General features: G+C 40.2%; 3 protein-coding genes across 6 annotated transcripts in view; 1 reads left to right on the top strand and 2 right to left on the bottom strand.

Annotated features, from left to right (window-relative positions):
- The window catches only part of stra6 (signaling receptor and transporter of retinol STRA6), a 63,491-nt gene extending 60,378 nt beyond the window's left edge, over positions 1–3,113 (top strand). For all 3 annotated transcript variants that reach the window (XM_005928777.2, XM_014335651.2, XM_005928778.3), the window contains 2 exons: positions 120–257; positions 1,348–3,113. In XM_005928777.2, coding sequence (XP_005928839.1) covers positions 120–257; positions 1,348–1,586 — 377 coding nt within the window. In that variant the 3' untranslated portion in view covers positions 1,587–3,113. The remainder of the gene's footprint in view (positions 1–119; positions 258–1,347) is intronic.
- A 77-nt stretch (positions 3,114–3,190) lies between these two features.
- islr2 (immunoglobulin superfamily containing leucine-rich repeat 2) lies at positions 3,191–7,438 on the bottom strand. The gene is made up of 2 exons (XM_005928772.3): positions 7,143–7,438; positions 3,191–6,558 (listed from the first exon to the last, which is right to left on the bottom strand). The coding sequence occupies exon 2, from the start codon at positions 6,547–6,549 to the stop codon at positions 4,411–4,413; it is 2,139 nt and encodes a 712-aa protein (XP_005928834.1). The 5' UTR covers positions 6,550–6,558; positions 7,143–7,438; the 3' UTR covers positions 3,191–4,410.
- Positions 7,439–10,159: 2,721 nt separating this feature from the next.
- sema7a (semaphorin 7A) lies at positions 10,160–21,242 on the bottom strand. Of its 2 annotated transcripts, XR_006054709.1 has the most exons (15): positions 20,607–21,242; positions 20,282–20,418; positions 19,649–19,690; positions 19,455–19,550; positions 19,067–19,169; positions 18,824–18,934; positions 18,429–18,571; positions 17,047–17,225; positions 16,641–16,749; positions 15,934–16,117; positions 15,630–15,742; positions 15,145–15,290; positions 14,893–14,951; positions 11,109–14,779; positions 10,160–10,795 (listed from the first exon to the last, which is right to left on the bottom strand). XR_006054709.1 is itself a non-coding variant. In XM_005928771.3 (14 exons), exons 1-14 carry the CDS (start codon positions 20,725–20,727, stop codon positions 14,376–14,378), a joined length of 1,947 nt encoding a protein of 648 aa, XP_005928833.1. In that variant the 5' UTR covers positions 20,728–21,242; the 3' UTR covers positions 10,160–14,375. The 2 variants fall into 2 exon arrangements, 1 of the variants encoding a protein (XP_005928833.1); XM_005928771.3 differs by having other exon boundaries at positions 10,160–14,779.
- Positions 21,243–21,479: the final 237 nt, after the last annotated feature.

Raw genomic sequence — 21,479 nt, 5'->3', positions numbered from 1 at the left:
AAGTGTGATTGTATGGTCATTATGTGTGATTGCCTCAAAGCCAACATGGGGCGCAGTCCTGTGTGTTTATTGCTTTTGCCCAGTCAGAATGATTCACCCCTCCCTACGTCTGCCTGCAGCCTACCGCTGCTATGCTCATTATCTGAAGATCGAGGTGAGCCAGTCTCACCCTGTGATGAAGGCCTTCTGTGGGATGCTGCTGCAGTCTGTGGGCCAGGACACCAAAGCTGAACAGAGGTCACGAGATGCTGAAGAAGGTCTGTAGCACAAAACTCAATCCACACCACAGATTGTTCTCCATGTGTGGACAAAAAAAGCACATTGTGGTGTTTTTTGGGGTTTTTTAATGGCACAGAAGAGTGACCATTGCACACAGGTAGTCTTTGTTAATAGGATCAGCTCATTGTTTCAGTTGTTTCATGACATTAAGACATTTTCTCCAGATTATTCTTAAAGATCAAAATAATCTTAATACCTGCATTAAAAGTGCTGTAGCATCTTTAATTTCTCTGGGGTGTTTAGAATTTAATAGCAGGTCACTTTAACACATAATCAGATCATCTCACTTTGCTGCACGTACAGTGAAAATGAAGGCAGCTCTGATTTAATACGCTAAGAGCAAATTGAGTCTCAGAGCAGAATAGCTGGGAGTCCGGCTGCCTGTCCTAATCATATCAGTCATAAACGAATAAACTGTCGTTATGACTCTGCATCCTGTAATATAGGTGCTATATTGTATCTTTTATATTAACAACTTGCGTTAATCCAAAGTGTGAACGGGTGCTTTAGGGTGGATCGCAGATCTGCAGCAACGCCACTGACACACAAAGGAAGAGACTGATGGTCGCTCACGTATCATGACAGCAGGACATGCATTACACTGACAAATTAACAAGAAAATCCACCAGGATTCAGCGGTCGTTGTGGAATTTAGACACAGCTGAGTCCAATTAGAAACGTGCCATGGAGATGTTGCTTGTTTGCATCTAGAAAACAATGTATTATCGGGAATAATCTATTGTATTACAGTGATTACTTCTCCAGTAGCTGATTACACAGATGAGCTACGCTAATTGCCTGTTACATATTCATTCAGCCCAAGGGGCTTTGGCTTTCAGCGTGTTAATGGAAAGCCCAGTATGCTCCCACCATGCTTAGAGGATTAAAATATGATTGCTTTCTATTATTACTCTATCTGCTGTATATAGGGTGTCTTTTGGGAGGCCCACAAATCACCCTTTTCCAATTTCAGTTTAAAATAGAAAAAGGGTTATCCTTAGATGTCATTACATAGGACTTATAGATGTCATACCTTTTGGTGCAATCATGATGTCTGAACGTCCTCAGGGATCCAGCTCGTCCAGCAGGATAAGAAGCAGAATAAAGTGTCCATTGCCAAGAGAGCCCGCAGGCACTGGCAGCTCCTCTACACCCTGGTCAACAACCCCTCCCTTGTGGGCACCAGGAAGCACTTCCAGCGTCAGACCACAGACAGCTTTCTGAATGGAAGCCTGAACCGCAGCACCAGGGAGGAGAGCAAAAAGGAGGCTACGACCAAGGAGGCAGAAGCCGCTGCCAGCAACTAATCAAAAATGCGATACTGATTATGTACTGGCTGCAGAGTCTCGTCCGGTTTGGGTCTGCATTTGTACTATTTGTCTGCATTTGGTGAAATACATGCATTATAGCTCAGTGCCTAGTGTAAAGATATTCACCAAGTCTTTCCTAAACGTCTGGAGATTCGGAGTCCCTCCTGTGCTTTTCATGTTCTCCTGTCTGTGAGGACCTCAGTCTCCAGTCTGATGGGAATGCTTGTGTGGCACTGATCACCTAGTAAACACACTTAAAAAAAATAATTTTCTAAACATGTATGTGCTTATTTTGGGATAGAACTCATTTGCACTAATAGTCTTTAATCATGTATTATTTTCAGCATTCAATGCAGATAATGTAAGATGATGGTCATCCAACTAAAAACATGGATGCAGAAGCCAATGAATCATCTCTTTGAATGGGAGTTCATATATAGAGTGACAGAGAAGGGCAGAAAGACAGAACATCGGACTATTTATGAATATAAATAATGAACCATTGTCATACTGTGGCCAATAAATTCTCTTTTCCCCCCATCTTTAGGCTACACGCATTGTGTGACTGATATTAACCTGTGGAATAAACTGTATATTTATTCTGTTTTAATTTGTAGACTTTTAAGTCAAAAACATCTTACTGTTTCCAGTATTTCTAGTTCTTGTCAAATAAACATCTTCTTGTTTCAAATGTTTCGTGATATTTCACCATTTGTCTGCGCATTTAAACTTTTAAATGAAAATATACACATCCGATTGTTTTTCCCTGATAACTGTGAAAATAAAACGAAAAATACAGTTTTCTCCTGTTTTTTTGGGGTTTTTTTAATCACTGATGGGAAATTTTGTTAAGCTATTGCTCAACTAATATATGCATGAGTGCACTTGCAACGGGAAAGGGGCTTTTGAAAAGGAAACTGACCCTCAAACTAACCGGAAGCCGAACAGCTGCGGTAGCAGAAATAAGACCACCGGTCTCAGCATGTCTTCATGGGAATTTCCATAGATGTAAGTGCTCGTAAAACTCAGGATGAACCCTGTATACTATAAATGAAGCCTAGACACTGTAGGCTTTAGTCCTCCTCTGTACATTGCTGTACTCTGTAGGAGTCCTTGCTGCAAGTAAAATTGTTGAAACGTAATTCTAAGACTCTGGTAACTGCTTAAGTGTTTTGATAAACATTCTCCTATTATCATTTCACATTTTTATATAAGATATTAATTTAAATCCACTTGCGTAGTGTGATAATTTTCTGCCGAAAGAAGAGACCTGAACTGAACCATAAGCGAGAAATATAGACAAAGGGAGGCTTTGTGACTGATCGGAGCTCCAAAACGCAGCAGTGTTCAGGCTTCTCTGTTTTTAATCCCCTCTTTTTTAAAGAAAAGAAAAAAAGCCATGCCATAATAATCACTTTCCAAAAAAGGAAGGAGAATATCTTACATTTTTAAAGAAAAAATGATTATTTTTCGTAATCGAAATAATCATTTGGAACATAATTATTCGAAATGATATGGGGATTCTTTGTTTGTTTGTTTGTTTGCTTTTGTTGTTGTTTAATAAAATCGGAATTATAGTTAAATCCAGAAAAATCCACCAATTTGTATAGTTTCACATGTTTTATTAATTCCACTTACATAAAATTATATCAAAAAATCTTAAAAGGTCACGTTTTTTTGTTTTGTTTTACAACATAGTTCACAAAAAATCTCACTTTACATATCAAATTACAAGACAGTGAAGCCGACAGACGCTCACTGCGCCCATTTGTTAGGACTTCATTGGAAAATTGATTTTAAAAAAAATAATAAAGAAAATTCACGTGGCTTTACATCACAAGTAGACAGTCACATCTAAAAGTCCTATATAGACTACACTATTAGAAAACCGCACAAGGAGTGACATGCCATGGACACGTTCACCGTAAAAAGCGAGAGTACAGCAAGCACCCGTCGATTAAGAGGTTAAAGTCGCACATTTTTAAAGCCTTACGTTACACGTGGAACAACATGTTGTTGGTAAATAACCTGGAATTTCCCGTCAAGCACATCGTCACCTCTGAAAGCTCAGTTTCCCGTTTTTGGACGCACAGGACAGCGCGCAGGGCGCCGCTGTGCGCGCTGTCAGGTGCAACAGCGCCAAGCGCAAATATCATTTCATCAAACACATTAATCCCAATCTTTCTCTAGTTTCGTGGACAAGTTGAGTGGAGCCAGAGTGCCGACACCTGAGAAGATGTTAAATGGCCGTCATGAGATTTTAACAGCCTTGCACAGACACACGCGGCTCAGTGAGAGAATCTTGTCCCTGATGCCAGTTTATTTACAATGACTTCATAGAAAATCCTGTTTTTTTTGTTGTTTTTGCTTGTTTAAAACGCAGCGAAACGGTGGGTAAAATTTTGTGCACTTTTTTTCTCCTTTTTTTTTTGCTGCCTCGAATTACGCGCATCTCTCCAAGTCTCGCCTTCGCGAAATTTGTCCCATATGCCCGTTCGCGTACGTCCCACAGATGGGGTAAACGTTGGTGCTTTCCCGTCGGTTTTGAGGTCTGATAAAAGATATAAATCTGTGCTCGGTTTGTAAACGTGAGTTACTCGTTTTAACCTTACGGAAACTACAAATGTCACATGAATTCATTCACAATCGCGGTGATTGAAGGAGTATTGAGGTAAAAAAGTTAATGATCCCTTTTTTTAAAGACAAAAATCACACGGCATCGTTTTTTTCACGTGAAGTAATGATGTGTGTGTTACCTGCTTGAATATAGGCTACTTGAAAGCAAAATATTTTACAATATACTCGCAGACGTCAGCGGAGCTCAGCGGCTTGGCTGCTTGTAGTTGCCGTTGATTTCCTCGGAGATGTTGACGGCCTCTGCTCCCAGCGGTAACCTGTCACTGTACTCCGAGCCAACTTCAAACTCCTCCTGGTTGGTCTTGGATGATGATCCGGGGATGGACTCGGTCACCACGCTCCCCTCAGCCTCTTCCTCTCCTTCTCGTTCCTCTCCGTCAACCTCCCCCTCCCCCTCGCCTAACTCGCTGGTTTTCTCTGACTCCACGAAAGATGGCCTGTGATCAAAATCTTTTGTCATTTGCTTCTCCATCTGATCTGGATTCTGAGCTTTCATGATCAGCTTGTAGGTTTTTCCTTGATATTTGTATAGCAAATGACAGCAGGTGGCTCCCAGCAAGGGGACAGTGGCCAGACCCAATAGGAAAATGCTGACAACCACAATTATGAGCAGGGAGGGGATCTTCTTTCTAGTTGTGAAGACTACTTGGACTTGGCAGTCCTTCCCCCCATAGGTGAGACAAAGTGTGTAATTGGTGCCAGGCTGTAAATTATGGAAGCGGTAGGAATTAATTCCCTCCTCTATATTGGACCACTGAACCATGGAGTGTCCGTTTCCAGTATTTACACAGAGGTAGAGCATGTCCAGAGTGGTCTTGCTAGATGAGGACTGGTACAGACCCAAAGGTTCCTTATTCACTGTTTCCTGGTTTTCAGTTTGACTTAGATGAAGATTAGATTTGCTTTTGGCAAGCTGCAGTGGATTCAGCTGCACTTTGGCCTCCGTCTCTGACACTTCTAATGCAATAACACCAAAGTCAAAGGTGTACTGCTTCAGGTCTTCCAGGCTCATGTTGAAGGCATGGTTGGAGATGTATTCACTGCTTTCTCTAACACCGCACTTGCCTGTGAATGTGTGTGTCTTAGGAACAACACCGGTCTGCTCTGTTTCATCGTGTTTGTCTTTTGACGTTTCGGGACTTTCCTTTGTCTTCTCATCAAGCTTTGTCCAGTTGACCACATTATTTTTGGAGGGCTTGTTGGGGTCTGCAGGCTTTTTACCAGACGGGCGGCTCTTGTCCACTGTTGAATCGATGACTGTGTTGCTGGCTTCCTTTTGGGTGCCTGCCAGAGCCACTTTAACGCTGCTCTCTGCTTTACCCAACTCGTTCACCGCAAAGCAGCTGTAATTCCCATCTTCCTTTTTACTCACACGGGGGATGATGAGAGTTCCATTTCTAAAAACAAGAAATCGATTGCTGGTTGTTTTATCATTAATTGGCACATCGTTTATTTCTCCAGTGGAGGGCAAGGGGAAAAGATAATTTTGATTTCCTGCAGTCACCTCCCAGGTGATCTGTGGCTTGGGGCTCCCTTTTGTCTCACAATTTAAGATCACCATAATACCTTCATACAGATCTGTGTTTTCTATGTTTGGCTGATATGTTATAGTGACAGCAGGGGGCTCACAGTCCAGTTTAGGAATGCTTGAAACCGTCGTACCCTTCAGATGTTCAGGGGCCTCGCACACAATTGAATTTGGCTCGGGGACAGAAATTTTAGTTGTCGTGATCCAGTCCCTCAGCCACTGCAGACGGCAGGAGCAACTGAAGGGATTGCTAAAGATCTGCAGGTGAGACATAGCAGTGAGGGTGCTGAAAGTCCCCTCGACAATGGTGGTAAACCTGTTGTTGTTAATTCGAAGCGACCTCAGGTCTTTGAGCGTGGAAAAGGCATCCTTTGGGAGGTTCACCATTTCATTGTTGTTCATTTTGAGAAGCTGCAGGGCTGTGAGACCGCGCAGATCTTCCCATGGAAAGTTCACAATTTTGTTGTGGCTGATGTCAAAGTTGCGTAGCTGAACCAAAGGGGCCAAGGTGCCTCTCTCTATGGTGACTATTTCATTGTGGGCGAGCCACAGAGAGGTGGCCTGAGTGATATTAACAAAGCTTTTGCTTTTCAGGATTTGGATTTTATTGGCAGAAAGGCTCACGGTGGTAACATTGGAAGGGAGACCAACAGGGACCTCCAGCAGGTCTTTGTAAGCACAGTCAGCAAACTGATGGGAAAATTTATCCTGGCAGCTGCACTGCTCTGGACACGTCTGCACAATGCCAGTCATAACAGTCCACAAGGCAAGGAGCTGTAAGAACCTTCTTGCCATTTTCTGCACCTGCAAGCATCAATTAGCAGACATTAGCTACGATCAGACATTTATAAGAGCATTATCCATTATCCATTAGAGCAATCACACCGACGGAAATGTACTGCGGATGCTTTTTTATCTCATATAGATTAAATGTGTTTCTCTGAATGCCTTAAAAACAGTTCCCTTTTATTTTCTTCGCTACACAGAACAACAATGTTTGACGAACAAGCGCACATATGCACATAAGTTGTGGGTCATATTTGATTTCAGATGCCCTCCTTTGAGCGCGTCTGCACAGGCAGGTCCGGGTAAACTGGCGCTGTCCGTGGTGATGAAACGGGCTCTAGTTAATGGGTTTTCTTTTAGTTATTCGAGAAGGTTTCACTCCCAAAAGCACTTAATGCTCAAATCAGATTTTTCCCGATCAATTTGCGGATTATTAAAGCATTCGTGCACAAACGCCTTTGTGACACAGACACAGAATTAATCCGCGGGTTGATTTCTAGACATTTTTGTATTTGTTTTAAAGTTTTGATCCGGATGCTGCTCCGTCTCTCTCTAATTTCATGCAGTAACTCCCGCATTAGCTTATTTTTCCGTCATCTTACCTGTCCAATGTTAACTTCAATTCCCGTGTCTTATAAATCACCCTCGGAGTTTACAGTCCACTTGAAACAAGTTTAATGTTTGAGAAAAGTCGAGTCCTCGGAGGTTTCGGATCCTTTCACATGCTTTGTGCAGACCTGAGCGCAGATGAAGGACGGTGGAGGGATCATTTTTCTCCCGGTGAGTCGCTGTTGCGGTCCGACGGCGCTTTTTTCTTCCTCTCCGGCGAGTGTGGGAGCCTCTGCGCGTCCCCGCCGCTGCGGCGCGAGAAAATGAACGTGAACGCGCAGCCTCTCCCAGCCCCTCTCCGTGTCTATTAAAGATACAGAAGCTGCTCTTGGAGGGGTCCTCCGCCCTCCAAGAAAATCCATAATTTAGGATCCGATGTTTAATTTATTACTCCGACCTAAGCCCATCTTTGACCTCATTCGCTTCACCTTCAACCCTTTGTCTTTAACTAAAGGACACAAAAGTAACAGTTTGCACACGAAGTGAAACATTTAAAGTGTTCTTGTGATTAGGAAAAAACTGCAAAGGCACTTATATTATCTAGTATTATCTTTAATAACAATGACAAATAAGGCTGGAGAGAAGGTGAATTCTGAGGAGTCCAGTGTATGGACAGGCTCTGCATAGAGCCACAGGATACCCGGATCATTTGATGGTGTTAGACTGCAGCTGCACCGCATCGTGAAACCTGCTTTAACTTTTTGTTTTTAATAAATATATCTGATTTAACGCAACAAATTTCGGGTAAATCTCAAATGAATTACTTTCAATTTTCGTAAACAAAAAAGCCAAATTCGTGCACATTTTATTTTGTTTGGCAGCTAGTCTCGTGTCTTATTTAAAAGGCTTCTGTGCACCAGTGACTTTCAGCCTATCGCTGCGTAAATAAACATTACATTATATAATCATTATAAGCGTTTGAGTCTTGCAAATTGGTGGTTGCGTTTAAGGAGAAGGGTTTCCTGCTCAGATGCCGCCATCTTCTGGTGGACTACAGAGGTGTCAGACGTAAATAAAGCAATGCCCCTTTATTTTCAGGTTTCAAAGGTTTCAAAGTAATCCAGGCCTTAAACCTCATGTTTGTTCTCACTAGTAATAGCAAATCCATAAAAATAAAGCTTTTATGATAAAACTGAATAAAATAAATCGCTTCCTTATCCTTAAAGTTACAGTTTAGTAGTAAAATTTACATAAAATAAATCATACATATAGAAAGTGTCTTTGAATAACATGCAGAAACGTGTGCATAAGCACAGAGCCATGGCTCAGTGTCAGAGTGTCTAATGAGTCTCACAGGCCTGAATGTGCGCTTGAAACCATTAATAATTCTTTAATCACCACAAAGTATTCCAACAGCCACCAAACAGCTTAAACGACAGGTTTCGTCGTTTAAGTGAATTTTAGTCGGAAAGTGACGTCACTTTCCGACTAAAATTCACTTAAAATTCACAATTCACTGTCATGAATTTGTCTTACCTTCGGTGTGTTGCTTCCACTACGATAAAATCGCACTTCCTGCATAGCTGTTACCTTACAGCTGTGTGTGTGCTTACATAAAACTTATCTTTCCCCTACTTCCCCTTTTCTATATACCGGAAAAATTCAACTTTCACAAATTATTATGTTGGCCAAAGTCTTAGCCGTGTCTCTAATAAAACTTGTGTAAATTCTGTTGTTGTTGTTGTTTTACAACGACAGTTTTGGTAAATGAGCTTCCAGAACTTTATCTGCAACTTTATTTCTTACAATTTAAGTTGAAAGTGTCTTTCTGACAGATGTCTTTCTTTATCACAGAGGCTTTTTCGTCATCATATAGAAAAACCGTTAAACATCTAACTTCTTTACACTGACAGAAAGGGGAGTTTTACTCGTCTGTATGTGGCCTGCCATGTAAAATGATTTTGACACCTCTCGTCTAATGCACAGATTGCAAAGACATACTAAACATTTATTTAGCAATAAGAAGAATATGAATATGAAATAACAATGGTAAGGAGGTCTGTGTACAGAAATGGTTAGGATTCCTAAACAGTTCATGTAATGAATGTCTGCACTTCAATCACATCTTGCTTGTTTGATTTAAATTCCACTGCCATGGTGGACAAAAGCAAAATTACAGAAACTGTATCACTGTCCAAATATTTGCAAACTGGAGCTTATCTAAGGAGGCAGAGTACCCCCTCAACACATGTACGGGCAATTTAGAATCATCAATTAGTCCAACTGTGCATGTCTTTGGACTGTGAAAGGAAGCAACAAAGGGCAAAAGACAACCTGCACAAACTTCACAGGAAAAGCTCAGCCTGTACTGCTATGAGGCAGAAGTGCTAATCACCACAAAGAGTTTAAATTCCCCAAAACCTCTTTTTAAAAAACAGGTCTGGGTAGTGTTCATTTTCCTATCCAGGTAATCACCTGGAGATTTATATTCTTCCCTCGACCCTGTCACGATTTGTTTAATTGTCAAGTCTCAATATAACTTGTCTTTTGGGTATCAATTTACTTTTTTTTTTTTAATTTTAGGTTTTGTTTTGTGTCAGAAAGTAAAATAGATTCTGATACGGAACTAACATACTCTCTCTTCCCTTTCCTCCTTCTTGGCTGCCTGCTCGGCTGCCGTACAATTTCCTGCTGTATTCGTGATTCAAGTCCCTGCGGTAAACCATCTAGATTTCTCTCTTCTTTATTTTCCAGATGTCTTTTTAAATGCTTTAAACATTTACTTTAACTGTTAAAATCTCACCAGCTCTTTGCTCTGAACCTGCTTCTGCTCCCTCTCTTCACACCACATTTTGTTTCACACCTAATGGAGTACATCCCCAAAGTATTTCCAAACGTGTGCACACTGTAAATTTGTACAGCCTTTCAGATCATTTTCAAACGTCGTCCAGAGTATGTTTATTTAGAAACTTCACAACGCTGTGTTGAGACTTCTCAAACAAAAGGCTTTTGGAAACAATGTGATTTAACTCAGTGTCACAAATCCTAATGTGGCCCTGGAGAGGAGTGATCATTTTAAGTGATTTATTTTAAGATTTAATTAAACACAGCAGTGGAAAATGTCCAGTACAAGCACAGCTACAAACAACTTTTTAAATTATACAGAATATGCAAATAAATAAATAAATAAACCCATCTACTTGTCCTACTAGGGATTAAGTTAGGAAACAAGAGGACACACAGATGTTCCCAGGTGTCACTACTACCCCCAGTGAGCATACTGGCTACCACCAATCCCATGAAGATGACAGAAGGACTAGGGTTTAAAATCACTAGGACAATATATTTAAAAAACAAAACAAAAATACAAACAAACCCTGGAGAACAAAAATAAATAAATAAAAATAAATTGAAAGGTAATTTATTTTAAATTAAATTCAAGAAAAGTACAAACACTTAAAACATAAATGGATAATAATCTGCACTTGACTGGAATTTCAAAAGGAAAACAAAGAACAATTCGAATCACTCACAGCATGAATATGCCTTCTCTTATACATAAACACACATGTCGAGTAGGCTAATTACCAAAACATTCAAGTACCCCACAGCTCAAGCAGCTACAGGTTTAGGATTCCTGAGGAAGTACTGTACAAATAAAATCAAGCAATGGCTCATCTGGTACTTTGTTGTTTATTTTTTCCTGCTCTTTTTTTAGGTTGTTTTGTCTTCTACTTCAAAGGGAAACCGCCACACCCAAGTTCTCACGGAATCATCTGTCGTGACTCTCAGACCAAAAGAGAACGTTTTAATTTTCATGTAACACACCAGCACCTACTACAGCAAGTGCAAACAACTCAGAAGTGACAAAATCACAAACCATACCTTTCTGATACTTTTAGTGCACATGCATACCTTGGAGGATTGCACTGAATCACCCTCCAAGGCCTATCACACCAGATGCATGTCGCATTTCATTTGTTACCCAAGGAATTCACGCTATTCTGAGTAATGTCGACTCCCCGGGGACCTTGGAATTGCCATACACTACACTCTGAGATAATCATTTTCAGGGTGAAATGGGCATGCGAGTATTATTCTAAGCCTTGGCTTGTAGGGTCAGGTTAGCCATGGATTTGTGTTCAGTTCAGGGTAGGCGTTGAACCGATGTCGGGTCTGTTGGATAACAGCGACCTCTGCTGGCAACGGATTGCAGTTACAGACAGGCGTTGTAAATTCATGTCAGGCAAAGTATCGTGCGTGCTTAGAAACTTTAAACAACATGACGCACATGTGAAAAGCTACATTTATGACATTTGCTTTCAGTTCTAAGAATTTCCTTAATCGGAATTTGTGTTTGTTTTCCAATAATTTCCTTCCTGAAGTCTTCCTGTGAGAAGAAGGACAGGAAAACTTGGGGTCCTGAATGCAGATTTACTCTTATCAGAACAGAACAGAAACCAAAAACATGTTTGTTAGTCACCATATCTGTGACCTCAGACACCAATGCAGCACCAGCTTAGTCCTGTGATACCGTAAGTGTTTCTTAACATAGTCCTAAAGTAAAGCCTATCAGTGATGCTTAACTGTAAGTCCTCTATAACACCACTTGACACATTTCTACAACTTGATGAGTGACTCAGAAAAGAACCCAGACATAAACAAAACATGAGTGCATGCAGATGGTTTACCAAAGGACAAACCTAGTTGTTAGATCAGGGATTATGTAAATTCTGTCTTAAGCCACAGATTTAGTAAGCTTCATTATAATTATAGTAGCCTAAGACAGACAGAACAACATATGAACCATAAACAGTGGAAAGTACCATCTCCTTCTACAGTGTTAAATATTTGTGTAGACACTGCAGATCAAAACAGTTAAAACCATGTGGCTGTAAATCAGAGCCCACAACAACATAGTGTGTCTGTGGCTGAAAGGGCGTGTTTTCCTAGAATGAAACTGCAACAACAGGGTTTGGTCAGCAGAGTGTGGCCAAAAGACTGAGACCACCACTGTGAGAGCCAAGTTCAGAGTCAAGTGTTACACTATAATGGATAATGGATGCTGTGTTATCTCATATTTGGAGACAGGATGAGAGAAGCATAAACAACACTAGGTTTCCATGGAGTTTCTGGACTTCAATTAGTTAATCTGAAAGAAAATCTTACAACCTTATCGGACTCCACCCAAATTCCCATTTGTTTTTGTCTATGCACATACACTGTAGTGCCCCCCTTCCCCCCCAAAAAATCTCTTTACATAAGCAGGATGTACTCTGTGCAGTCATTAAGAACGCTGAGACTAGATCTAGGTAAAAGACAGCTTAAGCTCAAGATCCTTGCTTTGTCATCTGCCCTCTTGTCATGCTGAAAGTTATTTACTGAGTACTCTGGCTGATTAAAACACAGCCTGCTAAGATTAAATAATAATATCTTACCTAATAGGATGACTCCTAGTGAACAAATTGTCACACTCTTTTTATGATGAAGAAATCATTACAAGACATTAGCAAGTTTTCTTCTTATCTCTTTAAATATTTTGTGAATAATGAAATAAATAATACTTTTCATATTAAAAAAAAACATTTTTTTTTAAACATTCAGGATTAAATAATTGAATACCGTACCAAAATACATGTGTGTAAGGCAACATGATGACACAAGCTATAAAGAGACATTATGTTAAATTCATAGAATTAAAGCAACACAAGGCACAGCTTACTACATTCTGGTGTAAATAAAGTTTTAAGTGGTTTATTAGCTACATTATTGCTCTATAACACTCTTTATCAAGGGACTAAAGCAATAATTCAGGTAAGGAATCTGACTCCATCTCAGGCTACTGAGGCCAACTCTGTGTTCTTTAGAGGTTTTCTCTACAAGGTGATTGCAATAATTTATTTTAACAAAATATTATGTGCACAATATTATGGGGGCAGCAGCACTTGCTTAGGCTGCTGCCCCCGCGACCCGGCCTCGGATAAAGCGGATGAAGATGGCTGGATGGATTATGTGCACTATTTTATTTGTATTATAGTATAGGTCATGAAAAAAAGAAAAAAGTGCTATCAGTGCTATAATACTGTGTACAAAAATAAGATTTATTTATTTTTTCTTATGGAGGTACTCCATCTTTAACATCCTTTCCAGTATAATAATACGCCTCCTCTGCACTTCCCCAAACCGTCTCAGCCGAGCTGTCCATCTGATCGACTCATTTCTAATCCCAACAAAACAAAATCCCTACCACCTCCAGCTCGGCCTCCTGTCTTTTTTGTCGCTGCCGCCGTCTTCAAACCGTACATCATAACAGGTCTCACTGCCATCTTGTAAACTTTCCCTTTCACTCTCGCTGTTATCCTTCTGTCACAAATCACCCCGACAATCGTTTCCATCCGCTCCACACTACCTGCACTTGCTTCTTCTCCTCGTTTATGCATTACCCCTGCTGTGGATGAGCAATGCCAACTCATCCACCTTCACTATCCCTACTCTGCGCCGCGTCAGGAAAACACATACCCAATTTCAGTGAGTATGTGTTAAAAATTATAACACTACAAATAGGCCAACTTTTTGCATGTTTTAGAGTATTTTTGACATAACTGCTTTTAAATACTGAGAGAAGCCATTTCCCAATATGCAAAGCCAAATATTTTCATTGTGCATTTTTAAGATACCTTTCTGAGCACTGAGGCAAAAAGAAGGTGGAGACACATTCCTAAATTATCGGGTCAGCAGTGCAATGTCAAAACAGATAATTTACATTTTTTGGTTCTATATGGACCAGAGTGGAAAGAGCTCTCTTCCCTTCAGTTTGTATAAGACTTACAATTAAGCAGACTTACTGTTTAAAGATTGTCTGTGGCCCTTTGACTGGAAGCTTTCCCACTTACACTCATAGCATAATAGTGTTGTTGACTTGAGATATACATTCATGTAAAGAGGAATTACCTCTGATTACTTTCTGTGCCTTCCATTTCATTGATTGTGTTAAAAGGAAGAAAGGTACTCAGCTAAAGTGTTTTATGTAAGATGCTCCGATGTTTTCAATCACCATTGGAGACCATTCAAGCTGTGCACTGCTGACCGGTTGTACTGCTTTCTTTTTTCTTTCCCCTTCCTGTTCAAGCCCCTCTTTGAAACAATAAACGTTTTTCACAGCAGAAATGTTTCTGTGTTAGGTTCCGCTAAAGGCTTGACATGGATTTCCGTTAGTGCTGCATGAGTACAGAGGGCCTGACATTTTGACACTGCAAATTAAAAGTAGCGAGTAACAGAGAGTCAGTTCAAAAAGAAATTATTGCTACAAGCAGCGTGATCCATGTCATCTCTGGAATAAGAGCTGGTGCAGCGTTCCAGTTGTCAGGTGTATTGCTTTTTGAGCACTTTTTTGGGTCTTGGTTCTCTATGAGCTCATATGTTCCCACCACTTTGATGTAGTCTTTCTCTTCTGAAATACATCTGTACGTGCCATACTTCTCCTGTGACATGGAAGGAATGAGGTGCAGACAGTTGGTAAGCATCTGCAAACAAGGACTCTTTTGGCCTTTTTGCTCCCATGTATACTCAGCGTGGTAGGAGTCTATAGGACAGGACAGATAGAAAGGCACACCCTGGGGGACTGAATGAACTGTCCTCAAATGCACCGATGATAGTGGAGGTATCTCACGTTTGGTCCGGTTTCTTGACTCTTGGAGAAAAGAAAGAAAGGGGGGAAAAGGGAAAGAGAGCGATCAGAGAGATCAGACTAAATTTGTTCCTGGAGTCTACAGCAAGATTAATAAATGTCTCATCATTAGCTACCTTTAACTGTTAAACTGCATACGTTTGTTTTCCCATCCACGATATTCTGAATGCTCCCGCTGCAAAGACGAATAAAACACGTTTCAGTGAGTGATGTTTCTGCAAGATTTTTTCCCCTCTTTGATTATCTGTCAATTCAATTCTGATAAAGAATATGCAAAGGATTCATTTCTACAGCTGTTTCAGGTATTGTGCAAAACATAATAATAAAATGTGCCAGAGGGTCTTGGTAAGACTGCTGCTCGCACTTACGGGACAGTCGAGGTGCATCCATCGTTAGTCCAGGCACAGTATGGATCCCGGGCCAGAACACATTCTTCGCAAGACTTGCTATACTCCTGACAACTCTGAAGGTTCACTGCAGTTATTCTCTCAGCAGACCCCACAATTAATGTTTTCTGAGCAAAGGAAGACAAAAATCTAAATTTACTTTAAACCTGGATGAAAAGATTTTCTTTTTGGTGAAATTGTAGACTCTATAGCCTGCTTATTGATAGATTTGGCTTTTCCTGGCGCAAGACAACTAATGCACACGAGGTGTTTGTCAGCTGAAAATAGCTGTATGTGAAGCACAAAAGCAATGACCCGACAGATAAAATGCGACGCTCTGCAAAAAGAAATAGCAACATCATGTTTCACTGAAGGTGGGTGCTGACAGCAGCTGAGAGAAACACTGATGCCAGAACGGCAAAAGCACAGTGCTCTGCACTTAGTATGGCATTTTAAATGAACCCTACCTTTTTAGAGTCAAGCTTCATTGACTGTATGATTGAAGAGTTGGAGAGCTGCGTTTCAGATATGATAAAAGGTTCTGACCCAGACTCCAAGACTTTATGGATCTTCCCGGAATCTGTTGGAACAGGAATTTGATATTGTGTTATTTTTTGCAAGTGATATATCTGGCTAGGTATTTTTAGCTTATTGTTCCTAACAGATATTACAGACAATGCATTCTTAAAATGTAAGACAATTGAAAGGCAGCGAAGGCGCTAATGACAAAACAAGATCCCAAGGACCCTGTGCTGTTGAACAATGACATACCAGTAGCTAGAAGCAGAATGTTATAAAATCTTTGGTCTGCAGCCTGAACTCTGTCCACGACTATCTTGGTGTAGTTGTTGGTGCTTATATAAAAAGGATCTGAGTCAACCCAGTCGGCCATTTCTGAGTGATCCTTCACAATATTGACTGTGTGACGTGGCAAAGCCTTGCTGTTCGTGGAACACTGAAAAATAAATGCAAAAATAGTCTGTATACTGCATGAAAGGCAAAATAAATAGTCTGAATAGTCCAAAAACAAAGCACAGACAAACTTTTCCACATCGTGAATTACAGGGGTGGTTTTATTTACAAAATATAGCAACATGAACAGAGAAAGGACCACGGTCGGTATCAGCCCCTTTTTGAAACTTGCATTATGGTTGTGCCACAATGAGGGGAAACTGCAAATACAAAGGGCCTTCATTTGTTCCATTTAATCTCAGTGGATGTCAAATAAATAACCACAGTCTCTATGATGGAAACAATGAATGTGATGAAACAGTCCATGCACACAGCTGTTCCCATGTCCTTTTTTTTTTTTTTTTTTTTTTTAAACCACAGGTCGTACTCATGCACATGATATAGAATAAACTGCTTAGACTGCATGAGAGCAAAACGAAAATAGAAATGTAAAAAAACTATTTAGAGGAAGTTGTCTGTAAATTCTGTTTCTGTAAAGTAACATAGCAACATAATAAAGTTCTTACCGTTCCTGGCCTTGGTGTGGGAACGTTGTCGTTGTAGCCCTTGAATTTGGAGTTCTCAAATATATTTTCAATCATTTTTATTGTATAGATGCAGACTGCTGTAGAATTCCTAGAGGAGATATAAGAAAGAAAGATTGCCAGAGCGTTCATCATAGGTTTAAATCATCTGTGAATTTGTTATTGCCTCAGCTCATAGGAGTGGAAGAAGGGCAACACCCTTGAAGAGGAGGACAAACAGTTGGCCAACAGTCTAACATCATGCATTTTTGGAGCTACAGTCCTAAGATACAAGGAATGGAAAGTCATGTTGCTAAAGCAATACTACCCATCGTGATGTTTTGCTTTTGATTGTGGTGTCACTGTCATGTTTGCATGTTGCTTAGATATTAAAAATGAAGCATCTAACCAGTTGCTCGTGAAGAGGGCATAGACCCTGGTGTCTTGCCAGTTGTCTGCGTGCATCACATAAACATCTTGGAGGCGGTTAAAATACAGCGACTCCTTTGGAATTCCACACACAAGACGGGCCTTGAGAAAAGATGTCCACATGTTCTGGAAAAATCGTTTTGATCCACCTTCATCCACCTGAAATATGATACCGACAGGAGGAAACTCATTAATTCTGCTTCGGCTGAAGGTTATTCGATACAGCTGCCATTACGTTGAGCTGTATCAGAAATGTGAAACGAGAACACCTGAACACTTTTAGGGCAAGTCTCGTTTCGCACAGATGTCAAGCGAGGATCCCGAAAACAACATTTTAGCAAAATGAAAGCTTTTCGCGCTGGTTAATGTAAAGTAGATGAAGTCCAATTTTTTTGGTATTGGTGGTGGGTCAAAGGTTTGTTTGCTTTTGCTTTGTTGTGCAAATGAATATTTTCTTGTGATGGTTTTAAACTAACATGACTAATGCAACATCCTGATATAAGAGGAAATACTGGGTGAGCATAACTACTGCTTCCATAAAAACATAAAGCCTAACATCAACATCAAGCACCTCTGAGCTGACAGACTTTAGTATCTTGTTTCCTCTTTATGGAAAATTATGCAGATTATTACGGTAAAAGAAACATGGCAAACCATCACAAAACAATATTAGAATTATTCACAATCGCTGCCTTTAATTTAGATTCAGTACAGCAGGCGGTGGTAAGCTGAGTTTTTAAGCTCATCTCACAGGTTTTGTGTTTTTTTTTTAGCTGTGTACTGTACTGTTGATGTGTCAAAAAAATAAAAAAATAAAAAACTGAACTGACTGACTCAACCTTCCCTGTGCTGTGCTATTATCACACCCTCTCACACATACTGAGCCAATAATGCCTCTCCTTTATTTTAATGGGCATGATCACATTTTGCCATTCATTATGAATATTGTTGTTCTAAAGCTTACGACATTATTACAACATTTTCCAACTGTGTGCCAAGTGAACTGAAACCCACTTCAAATTTGCTTCAAGTACTTTGGTATTGGACATACTCTGTCAGTGGCAGAGCCTTGTACTCATGCCAAATGCATTCGCAAAACTTTATCCAATTGTAGATCAAATTAGACTGAAGGCCAAGTTCAAAGGTGGGTGTGGTCCATCCTATGAGGACTGGGCACAAAGGGTCCCAGAATGAAGGGGCACAATCCACCCTCCAAAATGCTTGAAAAAGGTTTGCTTATGTAGTCACAGCAAGACTTTTGATTGTTCCTAATTCTTGAAAGTGAGATGAAGATGTTTTAGAGAATTTATCTGTACGCAAAGTTGAGTTTCATTGATGTTAGCTCAGCTTTTTTCACCATACCTTACAAACTCTGGCAATCCTAGATATCAGTGGGTCAGCCTCTCGGTTGTGGTCTGAGTTCTTCTCACGGAAAAAGACATAAATTTTCTCATTGTCTGGGTCGTCCTTCCGCTGCACCCATGACGCAGAGACGAATGTGGGCTCTGTGAAAACATGATAAAAAGATTATTTTTTTAAAAAAAAAGTGTTTACAGTGTAGCGCGAACTGAAAAACCCCCAAAACAAAACAGAAAGCCTGCCACATCAAACTTGAACCAAAGCATAATTACCCTACAATGAGGTGAGGAGTGAACAAGACAAACTTTTAAGTCAAACATATTCTGATTATACGACACCAATGTATTAAATTACAGTAGTTTTCCTCCATTATAAAATAAGAGCAGGTATTTATTTACCTGAGACCCAGCTGTCATACATCCAGACATTAGTCCTGTGGCCAGCTTGTCTTCTGAACTGCAATGTACTTCCATCAGCATCCAAAGGTGCTGCTGCATACAGATCCCCTTCTAAAAATAGCCGATACACCAAATTGACAGGGGCAAAAATTTTGAATTTTTGAATAATCAGTTACATTAATCTGCACACTGATAATTAAAACCTTGAAAACATGGTAACTACAAAAGCGGCGTGTAACATACCTACTGTGAGCGATAGGGAGTTCTGTGTGGAGATAAATGGAGAGATTCCTGTCCCGTCACGACTATCGAATATTTCAAGAGACTGATTGTTCACTGAAGGGCGCTGCAGGGTCACAGAGAGTCAACAGAACACAGTGACATTACTTCAAGAGAACTGTGACGGGAAACCACAAAACACCAGACACCCAGCACCTTCATTAAATTATAGATGAGGGCGCCCAATTAAAGTTTAACAAGAAGCACCAGAGCTCCACTCCTTAATTGGCTTTTCTCTGCTGCTAGTTTATGGAAACTAGTTTAGTTTCCATTAACTTGTCACAGAAGTGCAGAAAGTCACACACTTTTAGTCTACGGTTTAACACATTTAACACTTTTTAGAATCACTCACAAGTTGCCAGCACTCTGGTTTCTGTCCGTTCGTCCCGCAGACAAACAGGTTGTTCTGAAACTTCTCAATGACAGTGATAACATTTTCACAGGGGTCCTATGACACAGAGAGAACTTTGTTATGGAAACCGATTCTATATTTCATTTTCACAATGCATTTATTAGCACATCTCTGATCATTCTGTAATCACCGACCTCTTGGCATTCCTCTTGCCCCGTTGCATTCAGATGAAATTTCTGTCAACACATTGATTGTAGACAGATTAGCCATGACTTTAGCAACATTTCAAAAACATAAGAAGCATCTGAAACAATCACTAAGAAACTAATTACAACACTGTCTACAGAAATAGCTGTCTGATAGATTAACAAAAGGATAGACTAAAACCAGTTCCCTTAATTCAAATGTCTTCTTGATTCCCTTCAGCTTCTCTTCCCACAGCACGACATCCATTAGTGATATCAATGATAAGACCCATTTCTTCTCTTATGGTCAAGAATCATTTACTTATTAAAAATTTAACATTAAGATTAAAAAAAAAAAAAGTCATACTGAAATTTCTGGTTTATTACATATTCTATTCTTAATGATTCTGTCGGTGCCATGAGCTCAGCACCTGGACCTCTTAATGAGCACTTTGAGGCTACAGTACAAGGTCTTGTATGGCAGACAGACGCTTATTAGGACTGTCACAACCATCTGTTGGTTTTAATGGCTACTGCTTAACCCCACAGGAATTGAGGGGGGAAAAGAAACACCATCAACAACATAATAAGAAAACATAAATAAAGAACATCGTTAGTTTACGATATGTTGCTCCAACCCACCTCTATGACGTGGAAGTCGTCCACATTGAGTTTCAATATAAAATCATTGCCTCCCAGGTACAGTTCATCTGAGCCCTCCTCATAGAACAACACACTGTGGTTCTGATTAATTTGGTATTCAAGCCCAACGCTTATATCTGGAGGGTGAAAAAGCATCTCATAATCACGCTTTAATCAGGAATTACGGCATTCTGCACTTACATCAAAACACGAGAAGATGAATCGGATTTGTCCTTGCAGTGTTTTTGACTAAAGTGAATAGGAAACACACACTAGAGCTTTCGTAATGTAATACTGCCACTGCGTCGATGTTAACGCAACCTACCTTTGCTTAGAAGTCGAGGAGTATTTTTGGACCCGAGAGTTGGTGTATCCTTCAAACCAGCAGAAAGAGCTGGCTGTAAATGCCCGACAAGCCAAAATAAAGAGAAAAGAAAACGCTTCATATTGCGCCTTAGCTGCTGAGCTGCACTACAATCCCTTTGCACCCTCAAAATCAATCTGCTCTACTCGCTCCATCCTCTTGACTATAAAAGCCTCGTGGGCGTGGCATGCTGTTCTGCCTTATATAAAACACAAGTCTTAGAAATATATGGATTGTTTCTTGTGTTAATTTAATATAAACATTTCTTCTTTATTCGTGGGGTTTGCGTCACCTATCATATTAAAAACCTCGTATAGATGACGTTATTTATTGCACTGGGCTGAGCCTGTAGCCCGAAAAAAAAAGTCGATTGGATAGTGATAGTCTTATACTGCAAGATCAGACTGACTGTAATCCTTTTAACACCGACTGCTTCACTATTAAATCCTTTCGTAAATCGACCTTACTGGAAGCGAAATTCTGGACACCCTTTAGGTCCATTGTTTTAAATGAACCTTCTTCCTCGTTACAAGATAAATAATGTCGAGGAAAAAACCTATCACCAAAAGTCATTTATTTATATCACGTTTGGTTTGAATGAAGTTTCTACGAGGATTACAGGTCTGTGGCATTGTAAATGCTGTTCAGGTAGTTTACCTGCAAGCAGCTCCCCTGCTTTGAAGCACAGTCAGCTGCGCGGGTCTAATGGCGTTCTCACGAGATCAAGATGTGAGATATGTTAACAACTTCTTTTTTATGGAGAAAGGAGAAAAATTGCCACAAACAGAACACCAATGCGTTCCCAGGCCAGCCGAGAGATATAATATGGAACAC

The sequence above is a fragment of the Haplochromis burtoni genome, unplaced genomic scaffold (genome assembly GCF_018398535.1).
Source record: "Haplochromis burtoni strain Fernald_Lab_line unplaced genomic scaffold, NCSU_Asbu1 Contig_114, whole genome shotgun sequence".
NCBI classification, from domain to species: domain Eukaryota; kingdom Metazoa; phylum Chordata; class Actinopteri; order Cichliformes; family Cichlidae; genus Haplochromis; species Haplochromis burtoni.
The sequence above is the reverse complement of the archived record's forward strand: the minus strand, read 5'-3'. Positions and strand labels throughout refer to the sequence as shown.